General features: G+C 38.0%; 1 protein-coding gene across 10 annotated transcripts in view; it reads left to right on the forward strand.

Annotated features, from left to right (window-relative positions):
- Positions 1-18,167, forward strand: part of EVI5 (ecotropic viral integration site 5) — a 136,567-nt gene that overhangs the window by 42,666 nt on the left and 75,734 nt on the right. For 6 of the 10 annotated variants that reach the window (XM_075131633.1, XM_048860550.2, XM_048860552.2 and 3 more), the window contains 6 exons: positions 219-272; positions 4,149-4,181; positions 4,753-4,896; positions 12,382-12,516; positions 15,229-15,369; positions 15,984-16,142. In XM_075131633.1, the coding sequence (XP_074987734.1) occupies positions 219-272; positions 4,149-4,181; positions 4,753-4,896; positions 12,382-12,516; positions 15,229-15,369; positions 15,984-16,142 (666 nt within the window). The remainder of the gene's footprint in view (positions 1-218; positions 273-4,148; positions 4,182-4,752; positions 4,897-12,381; positions 12,517-15,228; positions 15,370-15,983; positions 16,143-18,167) is intronic. The other 4 variants (XM_048860553.2, XM_075131631.1, XM_048860554.2 and 1 more) reach the window with 2 other exon arrangements.

Raw genomic sequence — 18,167 nt, forward strand, 5'->3', positions numbered from 1 at the left:
AATTCAGATGAAGCGGTATGTGTGAAAGGGACGTTTGTTACTGCTGCTTTCTCTACTCATTTATAATGTTTCATTTATAATGTGCTGAATAGTGTGGATTTATTTATTTTTATTTAAAGAAATTAACTTGTTTGAGTTTCTGGTGTCACTTGATTATCTATCTCTTTAGTCCATATCCTCCCACATACACGCTTAAAACTGTCTTGCTTCTTTTACAGAGACTACGAACAGAAAACAGACTCTTAAAACAGCGCATTGAAACACTAGAAAAAGTGAGTACACGAGTGACTGGATTTAGCCTGCATCTTTACTACATAATTGCTACAAACTTGAATACATGACATGGGTACCTCATAACTGTAACTTGTTTATAAATTTTTGTGCACTATTCTGCAGTATTTGTTAACTCTACTTAGCTGAATAGCATGGCAGTAATATAGTAATATGGATGCTGCTTACCAATGCAGTGTTCCTTAAAACTTGTATCTTAAGGTCATACTAAATGGATAGAATTGCATATAATTTAAAAATCCCAACTTCATTTCCTGTGGAATTGCATTCCCTGCGTCAGAAGGATCTCTGCAAAATACAGAAAGATTAGAGTACCTGTAGTTTGGGAGGATCCTTAACTATCCAAAGTCCTAAGTTTCTAGCCACTGCAGGTGAGGGCTGAATGAAGAGCTCGCAAATGCTCACTGTGAGTTAGTAGAAAGAGGATAGAGATGAATGCAGGTTCCACCAGCCTCTATACTTCCAAAACCCTAATAGGCTGTTGCAGCACTCCGTCTAATTCAGTCTGGGAAGCCTGTTGCCTGGTACTCTGGCCTCTTGCATGGATCTTTATTACACTACAAAATTGGGTCAGAGGCAGGAAAGACATGGGTATGCTTTCAGATAGATCTAAACTTCTTAGACTTTCAACATTTGGACTTCAGGACAATTCTGTGGATTTCATTTTATTTTTTGAAAGCACATCAGATTATAAAAGTAAACCGGTATTGATGTATTGTCAAAATACAGGCACTGCTCTTGGATAACCTCTTTGTCCATATCCTGAAATCATAATTCTGGTTATAAATTTAAGTGGTTTTTCGTTCTAACTTGCAATATTAAATTGTTCATTTCCCAGATTAAATCAGACACATGTAGAGTGCATAGCAGTCTTTGTACACTAGTAATTTCCTGGGGCTTTGCATGCCCCCCAGAGACGTAATCCTTTCAACTGGTAAATTGAAACAACTGTTCCTTTAACAGGTGTTGTATCAAATTCTAATTTGTTATAGCAATAGAGAACTTTTATTTATAGTGTGGTTTCTTGCAAGTTAGAGTGCAACATTCATGAAGCAAAAAATTGGGCAAGAAAATATTGTTTAAAGAAAAGACTTTGGGAATGTTTCCGCTTTTAGTGTTGATAATATATGGGTAAAACTTACATGAAAAGAACAATGAGGAGTCCGGTGGCACCTTAAAGACTAACCGATTTATTTGGGCATAAGCTTTCATGAGTAAAAAATCCACTTCAGATGCATGGAGTGAGCCAGCCACTCCCATGTCCCTATTTTCCTACTGGCTTCTGTATGTTACCATTCCTGATGTCTGATTTGTGTCTGTTTATTCTTTTACATAGAGACTGTCTGGTTTGGCTAGTGTACATGGCAGAGGGGCATTGCTGGCGCATGATGGTATATATCACATTAGTAGATGTGCAGGTGAATGAATCCCCTGCTGGTGTGGCTCATGTGGTTGGGTCCTCTGGTGTCGCTAGAGTAGATATGGGGACAGAGTAGGCAATGCGGTTTGTTACAGGGATTGGTTCCTGGGTGGTTATTTCTGTGGTGTGATGTGTAGTTGCTGGTGAGTATTTGCTTCAGGTTGGGGGGCATCTATAAGCGAGGACTGGCCTGCCTCTCAAGGCCTGTGAGAGTGAGGGATCCTTTTCCAGGATAAGTTATAGATCATTGATGATGTGCTGGAGAGGTTTTAGCTGGGGGCTGTACGTGATCGCCAGTGGCGTTCTGTTTTCCTTGGTGGGCCTGTCCTGTAGTTGGTGACTTCTGGGTATCCATCTCGCTCTGTCAATCTATTTCCTCACTTTCCCAGGTGGGTGTTGTAGTTTTAAGAATGCTTGATGAAGATCTTATAGATGTTTGTCTCTGTCTGAGGGGTTCACCTGCATATCTGCTAATGTGCTATATGCCATCATGTGCCAGCAATGCCCCTCTGTCCTGTACTTTCGCCAAACCGGACAGTCTCTACGTAAAAGGATAAATGGACACAAATCAGACATCAGTAATGGTAACATACAAAAGCCAGTAGGAGAACACTTCAATCTCCCTAGACATTCTATAACATTTAAAAGTAGCCATACTTCAACAAAAAAAAACTTCAGAAATAGACTTCAAAGAGAAACTGCAGAGCTACAATTCATTTGCAAATCTAACACCATTAATTTGGGCTTTAATCGGGACTTGGGAGTGGCTGGCTCACTACAAAAGCAATTTTCCCTCTGTTGGTATTGACAGCTCCTCAGCAATTATTGGGAGTGGACCACATCCACCCTGATTGAATTGGCCCTGTCAACACTGGTTCTCCACTTGTAAGGTAACTCACTTCTCTTCATGTGTCAGTATATTTATGCCTGCATCTGTAATTTTCACCCCATGCATCTGAAGTGGGTTTTTTCCCCACAAAAGCTTATGTCCAAATAAATCTGTTATTCTTTAAGGTACCACTGGACTCCTCGTTGTTTTTGTGGATACAGAGTAACACGGCCACCCCTCTTACACAAGAAAAGAGAAGCCTATTTTTGAGACTGCTAAAGGCAGATTGCAATGAGTCACTCAGTAGTGAATTTCCATAATTAAATATTACAGTTTTACAAATAAAAGTACAAGAAATGTTTCAGAGGGATTTGAATATAAGTTTATAGAAAGCTTTGTTTTTAATGTACTCAGTCAAACATGAGAGCATTTGGTAATTGTGTAACTCAAGCAAAAGTTGCAGAGTTTCATCTTTAGGGTATTCCAATATTAGTGGTTTCTCTTAAGTGTCTTTCATTTTTTAACAATCCTATTTGTTTAGGAGTGATTCTCTGTTAATAGGGAAATAGCTGTACAACAGCAATATATTGCAAACCAATAGGTGCACCTGTTGTGAGGAAAAAGATGCTTTTCCTTCTCAAAAAATCTCTAATAGTCATAATATAGATGACTTAATTGTGACTTCATGAGGAACATTTGAACCTAATTTAAACAGCTAAGTGATCAGTTTAATATAGATAAGAACTAAGTTCTCTTAATGTGACTGAACTTTTTTTTGATCGTTTAATGATATATTTTGTCTGGAAGTAGTAATTTGTACTTTGTTGCAGAGAATCTGAAAAACATATAAGTGCATTAGAGGAGAATAGACTTGAAACTGCACTTGCCTGAAAGTTTGTGGGTTCTTTGGCTAAGCTGAATTGCTTTGGATAGAATGCTTGTCAGAGTACTTAGATATCTAGGAAAAAAATTCTGTTGTAGAACTTGAGCAAGGTGTGTTAAACTAGCAAACTAAGTTATTGCTAGAATGTACTAATGCAAACTATTGGCTACTAAACCGGTTTTAGAATAAGTCACTGGCTCTTCATGCCTGACATTGTGCATCATTTAACGTTCTTGCTTTTACCTCTTGGGAATCTTGGTATTGCATGAATGCCTCTGCATTTAGCTGAGTTTTAAATATGATCAGATTGTGCCTTCCTTTCATGGTATAACATGGGTCAAGTACTTTACATTCATGTTCATATTCAGAATATTTCGGATAGTGCATTACTATCTAGTGTAAATGACTAAACAAAAAATTGGTTCACATCAAAATATCTAGTCCTTTCTAGATGAGTTTTAAATTCTTAGTCTGGCTTTGAGGACCTCCTTTGACTGACTGCTAAAATGGAACACTAGATTGATACAGAAGGTAATCATTGCAGCGACTTTCACACATAAATTGTATTAATTTGTATGAAAAGTCAGTCCTGAAAGATTACTATTTGTATGGAAAATGGGTAGAATAAGACATTCTTTCTTGCATCTTAATTTGTCCTCTTACCTCTCCTTTGTTTTTGTTTTTCTTTTCCCTTATATTCCTGTCTAAATTTTTCCTTTTTGTAGGAAAGTGCTTCCTTGGCAGATAGATTGATACAGGTATAGTCCTTGAGTATTTTACCTTATACCTCCCCTCCCACCCTCGAAATGGAAAAAACTGCATTTAATGCATGGATAGTTACGTGCGTTTATTTTGAAATGTAACCTTACCTACCTAATTTGGACATAAAATATTTAGCTAATTCTTCATTAGAATTTTGTTTGGTCTATTTTTAGATGCTAAAAATCTGACATCTGCACGTTGTAATATTTTTCTAACATGAAATTCATAGTACAATTTTGTAATCATGGATTCTGTGGCATTGTATTAACACTTACCCTTAAACTGAACGCTGAAAACTCTTAGCAAACCGGTGCATGTATAACAGAGTAACATTGCATGACCTGAATTTTATTGAATGCAAGTACACAACTGAACTTGCTAAAAGATGCTAAACTTTAATTTCACAGATTAGCAGTACTAAACTGCTACATTTTACTAAATTATCAATTGTAACCAAGTACTATGCTGTTTGAGATTTAATATCGCAAAGTTAATGGCTAAGCATCACAAAGGCAGTGTTTCTTGGATCTGTCCTCAATTGCTTTAAAAAGAAAATTATGTCCTAAGGGACAAGTGACAAGGGCCCAGGAGGCTGAGGAAAACTACCTCATAAAACGGGAGCTAGCCACCATCAAACAGCAGAGTGATGAGGCCATTACTAAACTGGAGCAAGCTGAGAATACCGTCAGGGAGCTCCAGCAGCAACAATGGGTAAGGAGCTTGGTAGCTCTTCATCTCATCTGTCTCATTCACTTGTTTATTTCTACTGGTCATGGCACAATCTCTGTGCCGTCCTTGTAAATATTTTGTGTATCATACTATTTGCACTCATGACATTATACAAAATCCAACTTGTAAGAATGATAGACCATTTAATAGCGTGGTTTGTGACTTATAGATAGACTAAATTAAACTTCTTTATGTATATTCTATGCACCCATTAGACAAACAAGTTATTTTTCCTTCAGTATTTTTCTGTAGGTCTTCAAATATTAAGTCCAGGAATTGCAAATTGACATGAGACTTGATTGTAACACCTTTGCCTAACCTCTTGTTAGAATTTAACATGGAATGATTTTAATTTTTCTACCTACTTAGACAATTTGTTGTTTCCTGAGAGTAGCTTTGTGTAAGCCAGTTAGTAAGATATCTGTAGGCTTCTAGTGACATGCTAAGACTTTATGCTGTACCAAAAAAGCACTTTTTACTAAATGGAGAACATAAACTATGCTCCTTCAGCATATTTTGGCTTATGTTTAGAAATCAAGTAGGTGTGTACACTGTAGCTAGCTTGTGTAAAATATGGAAGTTTTACTAAGTGGTCATTGTTGCAGAATGGATTCAAAGTGTCATTTTGCTCTTAGCCGCTGTCGGAGCATTTGCTATTTTCTCCTGAAAGATATAGATGTGCCTCTGCAATCTAAACTTGCATTTAAGAAAAACAGTTATGTACTGGCATATAAACTCCCATATAATTTTAGACAGTGCATCACAAAGAACCTGTCCAGAGCTCTAGGCACTTCTGCCACATGTCTAAAACACAGTTGTACAGCCAGGTATTACCAACAAGAAAACAAATCAAAATAGAACTGTAGCCCTTCCTACCAGTACCAGCCTTCAGTGCATAATTCCTTCCCTGAAGCTCAGGAAATACTTGCAACTGCAATCTGGGAAGCTGGAAAATGTTTCTTTCGACAAAGGTAAATCTGTATACCCGAAATACAACTGGAATACAAATTTGTAGAAATTGAAGCATTTTGTGCATATGCAATCTCTGTTTGTAATGCCCAAATATTGCATTTCAGAGTGGTTGTAACAAGAAAATGTAGTCTGAGTAGATCATAACTGTGAAGAGAGCTCTGACTAACTGACATGCAACAAATCACTGTTTGCTTAATTGTGGCAAGTTTCCCATTAAGAAACAAGAAATGGATTGTAGGAATGGTGGAGAAGTTCTTGTGGCTGTTTTTTAACTTAAAGCATTCTAGTAAGTACCTTTCCAGTGAAATGAAACTTTTTATACCCACAGCCACTTGTGAAGTTTTCAAAATATATCCTCATGTGCCAACAAAAAGGGTTTGTATCTAAATGTATGTCTGGACATACCCTAGCATCTCCATAGTTAGTGTTGCATTTAAATTTGCAATTGAAGTGGGACTAAAATCTATGTTTAGCAATTTACTTTGTTAAATTTGAGGGCTAAATTCACTCATTGTGTATGGGCCAAGTGAATTTAATTATTCAGTTATTTTACTAGTCAGACTGGCACTTTAAAAACTAGCCCTTTCTAAAACCGTGTTAAAGGGCCTCCTTGGCACATCTGCTTTCTGGTGTACTAGGCATAAGGGTGAGGGGAGTCCTTCAAGCATATTAAGTACAGAGGACACCCCCACCAGTGCCCCCCTGGACATAAATACCAACTCTGGCATCACTGCTTTCATCCCCTTGAGTCTCAGCACACTGGGCAGTAGCATTGTGAGGAGCCAAATATGTTGGATTAGCTGCTGTGTAGGTTGAGGATGGGGTGGATATTGCAGGGATGGTGAGGCCTGTGGATGAGTGGCAATGAGAGATGGGAGGCATTTGCCCTGTAATCACTGTGCATGTACTAAGTTGCCCTAAATCTCTCACCCACAACCTTGATTCCAGCCATATGCTTTCAGTTGTACAAATAATGCACAAGACTGTAAGTGCATGAGATCACTATGCTCTGCAGATACAATCTGTGGTTGGAGTAAAGGTTGTGCATTTGTGTGATGTAAAGGAATTTGCTGTGTATTGTCATTGGCTATATATTGGAAGTGCAAAGGAGTTGATTGTGGAAGTGAGGAGTCAGTGCATTTGGTTAATGAGGAGATTGGATGCTAAGGCTGCCTGAACTGGTACCTTCCCTGGAGTTTTAATGACTGTGTGTGTTGGTGGGGTTTACATAGTGCACTTTTTTTTTAACATGAGGAATAGATAGTGGCTGCAAAAACTTTGAATGTATGCAGAGCACCACCTAGTGGAAGCTTAATAAAATTTAAAATCTGAAGTTAAAAAGAAATTTGTAATTAGCAACTTTGACAGGAAAATGTTGAGGCATCTCATTATTTTGATGCTGTTGCTTACTCTTGTGGATCCACTCTTGGGAGTATTAGAACATCTTGATGTCAATATAATCTTATAACTTACTTTGTTTATTGCCCTTCATCCTGAAGGATTCAAAAATTATTTTACGGGTGATGTGTTAACAACCACCTCTGAGTGGCATTACATACTAAGAAGTATTTGCTTGGTGTAACTTGCATAAATTTTAAAGTACAGTCCACACCATAAATATTTTAGAGTCTAAGTCCCTTGTCCTGCACGTCACTGTGTATGGGCGCATATCTGCATCTGTATGCCATGAATTGCAGGACTGGGGCCTAAATTTGATAGATACTGAACATTAAGGTAACAAATGGAAAGTATTCACGCACTAGTCTCTTTTAGACAGCAGCAGTAATGGACTTTAAGAGGGAAAGCAAACTTCTCTAGATGAAACTTCGGAAGCAGATTTAGGTAGGAAGAATATATTACCCAAGTTGCAATTATGCTAGCCAGGCTGATATGAAAAGTGCAATTACTCATGTTCAAATAGTAACCAGATTTGATTCTATCTGTTGTGAGATCTGAGATTTCAAGCTCACGTGAAATGACTAAAGGCCCTATTTTAAGATTACCTGTGTAAAATGTTTGGTCTTAAATATCTTCTACACAACTGCTCTGCAAGACTACAAATGCACATAAAATTGTGCATGTTGCCGAAGTGTGCCTGTTGTCACCAGAACCCCGATTTGTATGCGGCCTTGAGATTTTTCTTAAATGTTTAGCATAAATATTTGTAGGGAATTTGAAGGTAAAAATAAATGACTCTATTACAAATTGCCAAAGTGTCTTTTTGGGGCAGTTTGTGTGGACTTCTGTTTCTCTATGGAAGGAGGGGAAAACTTCTTAAAACTCTCTTCAGACAATAATTATGGGACTGACTTGAAACTACTACTGATGACTTTGTATGCTGAAATAATCTTGCTCATTGTGTACACACATCACATCTGACAACATTTTATATATAGGATAACGAGATCCTTTTTCTTTGAATAGCAGATTATATTAAGGTAGCAGTCTGGCATGAAAATTTGACTGAGATATAATTTTTGTTCCAGACCCTAAACTGCATGCTCTAGTATAGGGCAACTGGTGAGTAAATGAACCACCTAATGGTTTTATTAGATTGGCAAGTGGGGAAGGGGAGCCAAATGCATTGTAAAGGTAGCCATATTCTGACACAAAAAGGTTGTAGGTAGCATTTGTGCCAAATAGAACGTAATTTTAAAAACAAACCAAAAATTTGTCTGGAAGACATTAGAAGATAATTAAAAAATTTTATATTTTCATGCGCTCTCATCAATGTTTCAAAAAAGAAAAAAAATTTAGTAACTTGTCAAAGTTCTCTGAAAACATTGGGTAACCTAAAGATTAAATCTAAGGAGACAGTTTAGCACAAATTTACTACAGTTTAGTAGGGAGCATGGAGGTAATTGTGCTCAAAATTCAGCAAAATTTGGAAGTTGTTAGTTTATTCTAAAAAATGTGATAATTTGTAAAGGTGAGTCAAACTTTCATTGTAATAAATCTCCAGTAAGCTGACTCTCCCATGAGGCAACTTCAGATTTTTTAAAAAATTATTTTGGTAAACCAAATATATGAATGCTACAATATCTTTTTTTTTTTTTTGGATTTGTAAAAGCTGGGGATTACTCTAGGGATCTCTCAAAACTGTTGGACACAGCTCCAACTTGAACCTTATGGGGAAGCAAAGGATCTTTTTAATATTTCTTGTTACTTCTTAAATTTTCTTCTCAGTTTGCAAGTTTGTCATGCATTTTCTAAATTGAATTAGACTATAAAATGTGTATTCAACACATACCTCCATTTTCCATGTAAATCGCATAACTTAGAAATAAATCTAATTTTGATTTGAATAAATTTAAAATTTTAAGTTCCTGTGCAGCTGGGGAAAAAATAGTTGCAGATGTCTTTGAGAAGCTCATGATGGCTAGCTTTCAAGCATTGTAGACACGTAAAGGAGTAAATGTCCTGTTTGAATAGTGATGCTTCCTGAACGGGGACTAATGCACATCTATTCAATTATGTTTATAACTCCGTAGAATGCAACTTCTTTCAGGAACACCTGCTAAAATGTGTGATATTGAAAAGCATAGTGTTGCCCAAGGAAATACAAATTCATTCATTAAAGCATTTTAATACTGTGTGTGTGCATAGTGGCAAACTTTTTAACTTGATGGTTAAAGAATCATAAAACAAAATGTAACTTACCCAAGGAGAACCTGAAACTAGGTAGTTTGGAAAAGTACTATAGATAGTACCTGATTCCATAAACAACTGTGTGTGCAGCTTCTGGCCAAAGGCAACTGTGTGTGAGCAGCCCTGGATTTCACTGAGCCAATAATCTTAATGTCTTCACTGTAGATCGCTGCAAAAGTATTTCCTGGGGAATGCGACAATCTGGCAGCTGCCAAAGACATTTCATAGTGGTGAAATTCAGTTCCTGAGTTTAACATCTGAATGGGTTAGAGAGTAATATATCCATTTGTGAAGCTAAATGAGGAAGGTACTAGAGATTTGCCTCCATGGGTGCTGGAACAATTTGTATGGTTCAATGGCTCTCAGCACCCCCACTACACTGTAAACCCTGTATATGATGGAAACCCCCTCAAGCCAGGGGGTGGAGCACCATCCCTAGTTCCAGCATTTATGTTTGTCTCCATGTGTCTTGGAGCTGTACTTATGGTAGAGGTACACTTTTAATATTCACATGCATCTGTGTAACATCTTCCCAAGGATTAGGTGTTCCATTGGACTGGGACTTGGAGATCTGAGTTCAGTTTCTCACTCTGCCACAGGCTTCCTGTGTGACCTGGGACAAGCTACTGGCATCTAAAAGCAAAGTTGCTCTGACTTTGCAAAATTTTCAATGTAAAATCGCACCTTTAAGTAGACTCTTAATTGTTTATCTAAAATGGTGCTGATTCTGGTAATTCAGTATGTAGAACAGAAAATCTAATGTCTTCTGATGTACATGATTATCTGATGAGCAAAAAGCTATAACACTGAACTCTGCAAAAATCTGCTCCTGGTTATTCTGACTGTGCTGGGCAATCGGCATAAAGTTAGGTCTGTTGTAGGCACATTCATGACTTGCAGACAGACTTGAAATAAAATAAAGAAATACAAAATTGCATTCAGTTACTGTGGTGATATCAACAATAAGGAACAAAGTACTGGTCAGAAAACATACACAAATTAGAGTAGTTCGTACATGTCATGGACCATTTTGGTGCAATGGACTACATGTAAGCCACCTGAAACTTGCCAAATAATTAGAAATAAAGTAGCTTACTTTCAATAAGCACCTCGTCAAACTTCTATTTAAAAAAAAAAAAATCATGTCCTTGAAGCAGGAATTACTGTTTTAAGTAGCTCTTCAAGACTGTACTTTCCTATCAAAAATGAATTATTGTAAATTAATCTTGGTTAAAAAGTAAAATGAGGATCTCAACCTTAAGGAACAATGCCATGTTTTCTTGTTTGCATGTCCTATCTTAAACAGAACTTGGAACAAGAAACCTATAACAGACTGTCAAACTTGCTCTCTAAGTATCATTGATAAGATATGCAGGACCTATATTTTTTGAAGTAAGCTCACTATGGGGCTTAATTATGTACATTTGGAAAAGTGACATGAATTCAACTAGTGTGGTCATGAAGGAAAACTGATAATCACAGCAAAGTCCTTGTGATGTTCCCTAAATGCTACAGTGCATATTTGTTCTGTCACAGTTGTTTAGGGCCAACACTTGCTTGCAATAAATGAGTAGGCACACTGGAAAAAATGGGACTGCTTGCATGAGTAAACTGAGTAGGATTTGGTCCTTGAGGTTTGTATACAACTCCGCCCTATAGAACTGTATTCTGTTGACTTGTAGGCATATAACTTGTACTATACTACCACAGGTTTTCCTCTGGGGTAATTGTAGGCACTGAATTTAAAGGCCATGATACAACTCGCACATTTTATACATAAAAAATAAACCTAACAATGGCTAACCATCACCATGGCCCCTTTCCTTGTATGTTATATATGCTCACCTTGTACTGCTTGTCTGTCTTTATAGTTTGTGTCCTCAAGGCAAGGGTTGTCTTCCTATTTCTGTATAGTGCCTAGTCCCATGTGGTGTGCTACCATAATATAAATTATGCTTCAGTAGCTTTGCAAAGTCTATTTAATTCAGAAACTAAATTGTTCAAGAAAAACATAGACAAAATGGGAAGTGTTTTTGTTTACATGTGTTACAGCTGATAGTTCTGATCTGATTTTGAATTGATGATTGAGTAAAACAAATATACAAGGTCTTAATTCTAGATGTTACAGTTAATAATACTATACGATAGAAACTACATTCAACTGTTGCCCCTTAAATTGGACTTGCATACCACTTATGCATGTAAAAACTCTAGAGACCACTGCTTTCTTGAAGACTTAAACAACCATCTTTCCCAAATGACAGAGCCATAAAAGAAATTCTCAGGTAGGGGAGTGTTATTGCCTATCAAGCAGGTTCTGCCAAGGACTATTCAATTGTGAATCTTCCTGGCTTTGTGGTGGCAACAAAGTTTTCTGTTACGCTGGTAAAGCAGTCTTGAAAGAAATGCTTTTTTTTTTTTAACAACATGGCTGTCGCAAGAAGTGAAATATGACTGCACTGCACAAAATCACTGTGCCAGATGTAACCCCTTAATCACATTGGTGATCAGTTACTGTAACAAATATTCCTGTTGATTTCATTGGGACTAAATATGTGAGTAACCCAATGGAATTAAGGGGCTCACAATGTGGTCGTCCTGTTTGGGTGCGTTTAGGGTGTTTCAGATATCCTAGTGCTATGCCTCTCAACCAGCGTCTGCAAGTCTGGATGGAAGCGTATTAGGAGAGCTTTGGACAGAAATATGTACTGCACCTATCTGCACTGTCAGGCATACTGCTGTTAGTCTTGAGCTTTCAGGAGCACACTTTATTTGTAGATTTAAGTGTGTGAAAACTTTTGCCCGCTACTATTCTCACTTGATAATGTATATTTGCAAACTTTATAGCATAAGTGCAGTTCCCGCTACAGTGAAGACTTTGTGCTACAGCTGGAAAAAGAGTTGGTCCAAGCCAGACTAAGTGAAGCGGAATCCCATTGTGCTCTGAAGGAGATGCAAGATAAGGTTCTAGAGATGGAAAAGGTAAATCAAAATCATGATCCTCCGTATAAAGTAGCACTGTAAATAACCACACTAGTTCCCATAGTTTAGCTGCATGATTGTGCTGCAAAAATCTATCATGTTTGGTTTCTAGCTCATGGTTGCAAAAAACCTTCAAAAATCTGTGATGAATGTAACCAAAAGCAAAGATGTGTGCTTGAGCCTTCAGAGATCTTGGAGCAATAGCTCAGGTGTGAACAGTTCCCTTTCATTTCATTTCCATGTGATCACATTGAATTCTGGTGGTGGTCCGTGTAAACATTTTATTTCATTGTTGATAGTTTTGTCAAGCCTCAAGATAGTGTCCATCCAATGCTTGGACTACTGGTAGATATTGATGCAGGGTGTAGCTAGCTGCTGACAAAGGTACCTGTTATGGGGAATGAGGAATTAAAGCTCTCCTCCTTCCCAAATTTTCAAGTGCTCGTTGGGCAGGAAAATTTCCAAAATGAGAAGGAAAAAGATGCCTCCCCTTCACAGTATCAAAAACCTCAACTCTCTCTTGGATGTCAAAACCAAAACCATCTCCCTCATTTTCATGCATATTGAAAGTTACAATTGTCCTCTAACAATCAACTGTCAAAACATCCAGCTTCCTTTGCAGAACAAAAATCTATAGCACATCAAAAATTTTCAGAATAAGATGGAATAATCCCAAATGATATAACTGACATAATGTACTGCATGGCAGTCTGCCCCTCAAAGGGTCTGTTGAACCAGGGAACAGCAAGCCCTGGCAGAAGTTGGAAACCAGCAGATAATGATTGACTCTGATTCCCAGTAGGAAGATATAAGTGAGGCTACAGCTCCGTAAGGGTGGGGAAACAGGAGAGAGACATTTTCCTGACCAGCAGCAGAAGGGTGTATCAGATGGGGTAGGCCCTATGATCCCCCTGAGGCCAAGGGAGGTCATGACCTTTTGAGCTTCTGGGGTGTAAAGGATCTTGCAGTATCAGGCCAGGTCAGGACTATCCCTTTTTGTTACTTTTTCTATAAATCGTGCATTTGTGTGGCAAAAGAATAAAAGCCTGTATAGAAGGCTAAAACAGAGGTGGCTGTGGCTGCCTGTTTTGTCCCCAAGCTGGTGGACAGACCCACCAGACTAAAAGGACTTTGATCAAAACTTATATTTTAGGCAAAGTAAGACCTGGAGTACAGTGTTTTTAAAAGTAACATCTTGACTCATAACAGGTAAATCAAATTCTCTGGAAGGCTTGGCAGGTGTGTGGTGGTGTAAGATACGTAAAACATTAAGGCAATAACAGATAAATTTAACATGTTCAAATAAGAATTCGTGATCTGACCCCAAAATTCAGATGAGCATTTACTTATATTTAAGCCTCTTCAAACAGGGACATGATATTCTTTAAATTTAAAAAATCAGTGTACGTCTGAAAAAAGTTATAACCATAACAGATAAAACCCAGTTTTAGGAAATAACTTTATAATGTTACAGCATCTCTGGACTGGAGCATGTACACTTGGGTGGATGAGAGGACCTAAAATAACCAAAAGTTGCTTTGACTACTGCAGTCCACTATCTTTAGACCATGTAGGTTGGGAAAAATTATATTCATTGTCCCAAGGTCTACACTGATGCACTAATAGTTCAGACGCCCAGAAGGATGTACTGTAGCTGTTCATACTTGGAAATAGCTACAGCACTCCGTCTGAGACCTTTTTGAAGCTGTTAAAGTGGATGTTCACCATCTGTTAATTCTGATGGTACTATTGAATCCTAAGGTTTTAAATAAATACTATGTTAGCCAAATCATCATGATCCCCAAAGGTACAAAAAACAACCAGTGTTTCTTAAACACTAAAAAATGGTAGGGTGGGGGAGGAACAACACTTTTAACAGCAGTTAAAATCCGTCACGCATTAGCAATGTGATGAGCAGGGATGCTCCTGTTCAGGTGGATTTCTTTTTTAAATTTCCCTGTTACTTTTTGGTTGTTTTAATTTGTTTCAGTAATTCCATGTTAGTATTTTAACTTTTTCCAACCTGTTCTAACCAGCTATTCTTCTTTCTGGTTAGTTTCCCCCAGACTTTTTTTTCCTCTTTCTGTTTTTCTTTTTCTTCTCTCCCGTCCCCCCGAGTAGGGTTCTGCTTCTGTCCCTGTTTCATATTTCCTTGCCCAACTGCCATTCTGAATCTTCATTGACCCATCTTTTTTCAACATCACTTTCTGCTGCCCTTTTCAAGGATGAACAAACTTTCCAAAAATTAGTCTGAGATCTCATTCATTAATAAGAGATGTGTAGGATCGAATGGCAAAAGTCGCCTTAATGATATAAAATCTATTCCACCTTCACTTTATCTAGCAAAAATAGAGTTCAAAACCTACAGACTTGTTTTCCATGCATTTTTGTTGGCATCATTAATACCAAAGACAGTGTAAGCAGTCCGGCTCCCTGCCCTGCTTTTTAGTGATGCCATCAACTCCAGCATGAGAAGTCTAGAGGCCAGGTGGGCTGAAATCTTGGTATGTAATTTTAGTTCATACTTAAAAGGTATTTGTCTAACTTAAATCCATACTTTATTCTATCAACAATCTCAGATTTAGCTTTAAAGCTTCTCATTTCATCTTAAGGTGCATCAGGAATAGTAATCACTCCATGTGATCTTGGAACAAAACTTCCTAAATGTACATTTCTTCAATTAAATGTTTAAGAGGGTCTTCTTTGCTACAGAGGAACAGTTCTTTACCTGATGAGAATAATGTTGCCAGACTCCAAGAAGAACTGATTGCAGTGAAGTTGAGAGAAGCAGAAGCTTTGATGGGCCTAAAAGAACTTAGACAGCAAGTCAAGGATTTGGAGGAACACTGGCAGGTATGCATATAAACCTCTTGATAAACTTAAATATTTTTGAATAAAGCAGGATAATTGAATATGTAAGTCTGAAAAATGGGGTCAAGTAGACTGGTGACTGGGTCTGTACAGAAATGGCATATTAAATGAGGGAGCCACAATGTGTTTTTACTTTAAAAATGTAAAATGGATCCAGGTTGTAGATGAGGGCTTTCTACCTCATGCCACAAATTAAAACCTTCTGGTGGGAGATATACAAGTATAAAGTAAAGATCCTATTTCAGTGAATGCAAGTAGAGGTTGGAGCTTAGCAAAATCCTGCTATTCAGGTGTTTTGAAATACTCCAACTTCTCTTGTTTTAAGGACAGACTTTCAGTTTCATGATTGCCCCAATTGAAAATTCCTGTCCCCAAGCCACTGTCTCTCAGTTTTTGTAACTGCAACCTTGTGGCTGTTTGTCGTTTTTATGATGAACTGTAATGCTATGTTAGTCTTCTGTTTGATTCTTTAAAATTGTTGTGGTGGATTGTGAAGTACTTCATTCTTCAGCAGATGAGGTAATAGTATTTTAGGAGAGTCCTGAGAGATAGCTATAGATACATAATCTAAAAAAAGCCATTATAAATGATTTTAGCGTCATCTAGCTCGCACTGCTGGAAGATGGAAAGATCCATCCAGAAAGAACACTGTGAATGAACTGCAAGATGAATTGATGACAATCCGATTGAGAGAAGCAGAAAGTCAGGCAGATCTAAAAGAGATGAAACAAAGAATGATGGAGATGGAAACACAGGTATGTTATTGAAAACTAGTACTGAGATGGCAGAGAGTTAAGCATTATTGTGATCCAAACTGAATGCTGGCACCTAGGGATGCCGAGGGATAGCCTTTACCAGTGACAGTAGCATAATGAGACAGTACAACAATCTTATGCTTTTCGACTGGTTAAGAATGAGACAACAGTTTGATTCCCTTCCACTTCTTTTCAAGACTTATGATATATGACGCTCCATCTTTCTAAACTTCCCACCTTGATGTTAAGTAATGAACTCGCCATGCTGGGTGGATATGTATGAATCTCAATTGTTTTACAGTCCTAGTTTAGTACAATAAGTGTGTATTTTTAAATCCATTAAATTTAATAGGCAAAATTTATCTGACAGAAATACTATCTGCTCCTTTCCTTCCCCTTGGGAGTTGCCTATGTGGTTTTGCCTGATGGTGACCTTCTTTCATAACCCATGAATCTGGCTCCTGAATTGGCCAGAGGATCCTTGCAGATCAGCTGTGTGCTGCCAATACTTAAGAAAGAGTTTGCACCAACATTTTGCCTCTTTAGCTGTGATAAATTCCATGTGGCTGGGGTGTTTGTGAAGAGAGAAGTGTAACATGTTTACCTATTTAAATTCTGCTATAACCAAGGAATGAGGGAGCATCACTTGACCAAAAAAAACCTGTATTATGTGCACTTCACCAAACACTTTTATTCCTGAAATTTCTGTTGACACTATAGCATAGTATTGAACTTCTGTTACTTGAAAGGAGGTGAGGAGTGAAGGCTTTGCAATCGACTTTTGGGAATCCTCTCATGGAAAAAGTCTCAAACATAACTGACACAGGGAGAAACCTGGTACATTTTACATTCTGAATGCATCTCAGCACTACCAGTACCATTCCCTGCTGTCCCAGGAAGCAGGAGTTGGGACACATGGTGGTGTGGTGTAAAGAACTGACTCTGCACCCAGTATTTGGCCCAGAGTCACCAGTTAGAATTTGTTACATGCCACTGATGGAGTAAAAAGCTTCATAAAATATCTCAGATAAGTTAATTAAACCTTTTTCATTAGGGTTGCTAACTTGGCATTGTAGAAATTACTTTCATTTAATGCATTTTTTATTTCAGTCAGCAGGGGGGTATAGTTATCCTGTTTTATCATATGCCATGTACTAACAATCATAAATAACCTCACTTCAGTGTATTTCCTTAGTGCTTGTATATAGACGTATGCTGTTATCTTCCATTTGAACAATAATTTGGTTCATATATCATTTTGTATATAAACATATATAGTCTTTCTAGGCAAAAATATAATTTGCCTTTCAGTGTTGAACATACTTGAGTTACTAATCTTAATGTTCTGTATACACTAGACCAGGTGTTCTCTCAACAAATTTTTTGGTGGCCTCAAAGTGCGGCCACCAACTCTCACTGGTGGCCACACTGATACTTTTTCCTAAAATAGTTAATTAACTTTAGGGAAAAACAATTAAATATGCACAGATACACATCCAAATCATTGTAATTTATATTTGTAAGGTTTTTTGGCAGACTCAATACAAATAATGCTGCCTCCTCTTTGGGAGTGATATTTGTAAATTTGTTCATATCACAGCACACTGAGTAGCTACCTGGGAAGCTATGAAAAGTGACGTGATTTTTAACAAACATACAAGTATCGCTTTTCACAGATAGCTAGTAAGTCTGCTGTGAAAAGTGATACTTACATGTTTGTTAATATCACTTTTCTCAGCAAGCCCCAGGACCCATTAAGCCCTGTATGTGGTGGGGCTTCAGGGGGAGGTGGCAGGGGCCAGATGCGATGGTAGGATGGATGCTGGGCAGTGTGGGGGGGCTCGGGTGGGGGGGGGCAATGGATGCAGTGCTGTGGGAGACAGCAGGGGCGATAGGGATGGGTGAGTTCAACTGTCAAGTGGTCAGAGCCATGACCTGGTGTCTGCTATGTGGCCGGGGCTCAGTGCCCATGGCCAGAGCCCAGAGCTGGGGACAGGAACTGCATAGCCGGAGCCAGGGATTGGT

The sequence above is a fragment of the Caretta caretta genome, chromosome 8 (genome assembly GCF_965140235.1).
Source record: "Caretta caretta isolate rCarCar2 chromosome 8, rCarCar1.hap1, whole genome shotgun sequence".
NCBI classification, from domain to species: domain Eukaryota; kingdom Metazoa; phylum Chordata; order Testudines; family Cheloniidae; genus Caretta; species Caretta caretta.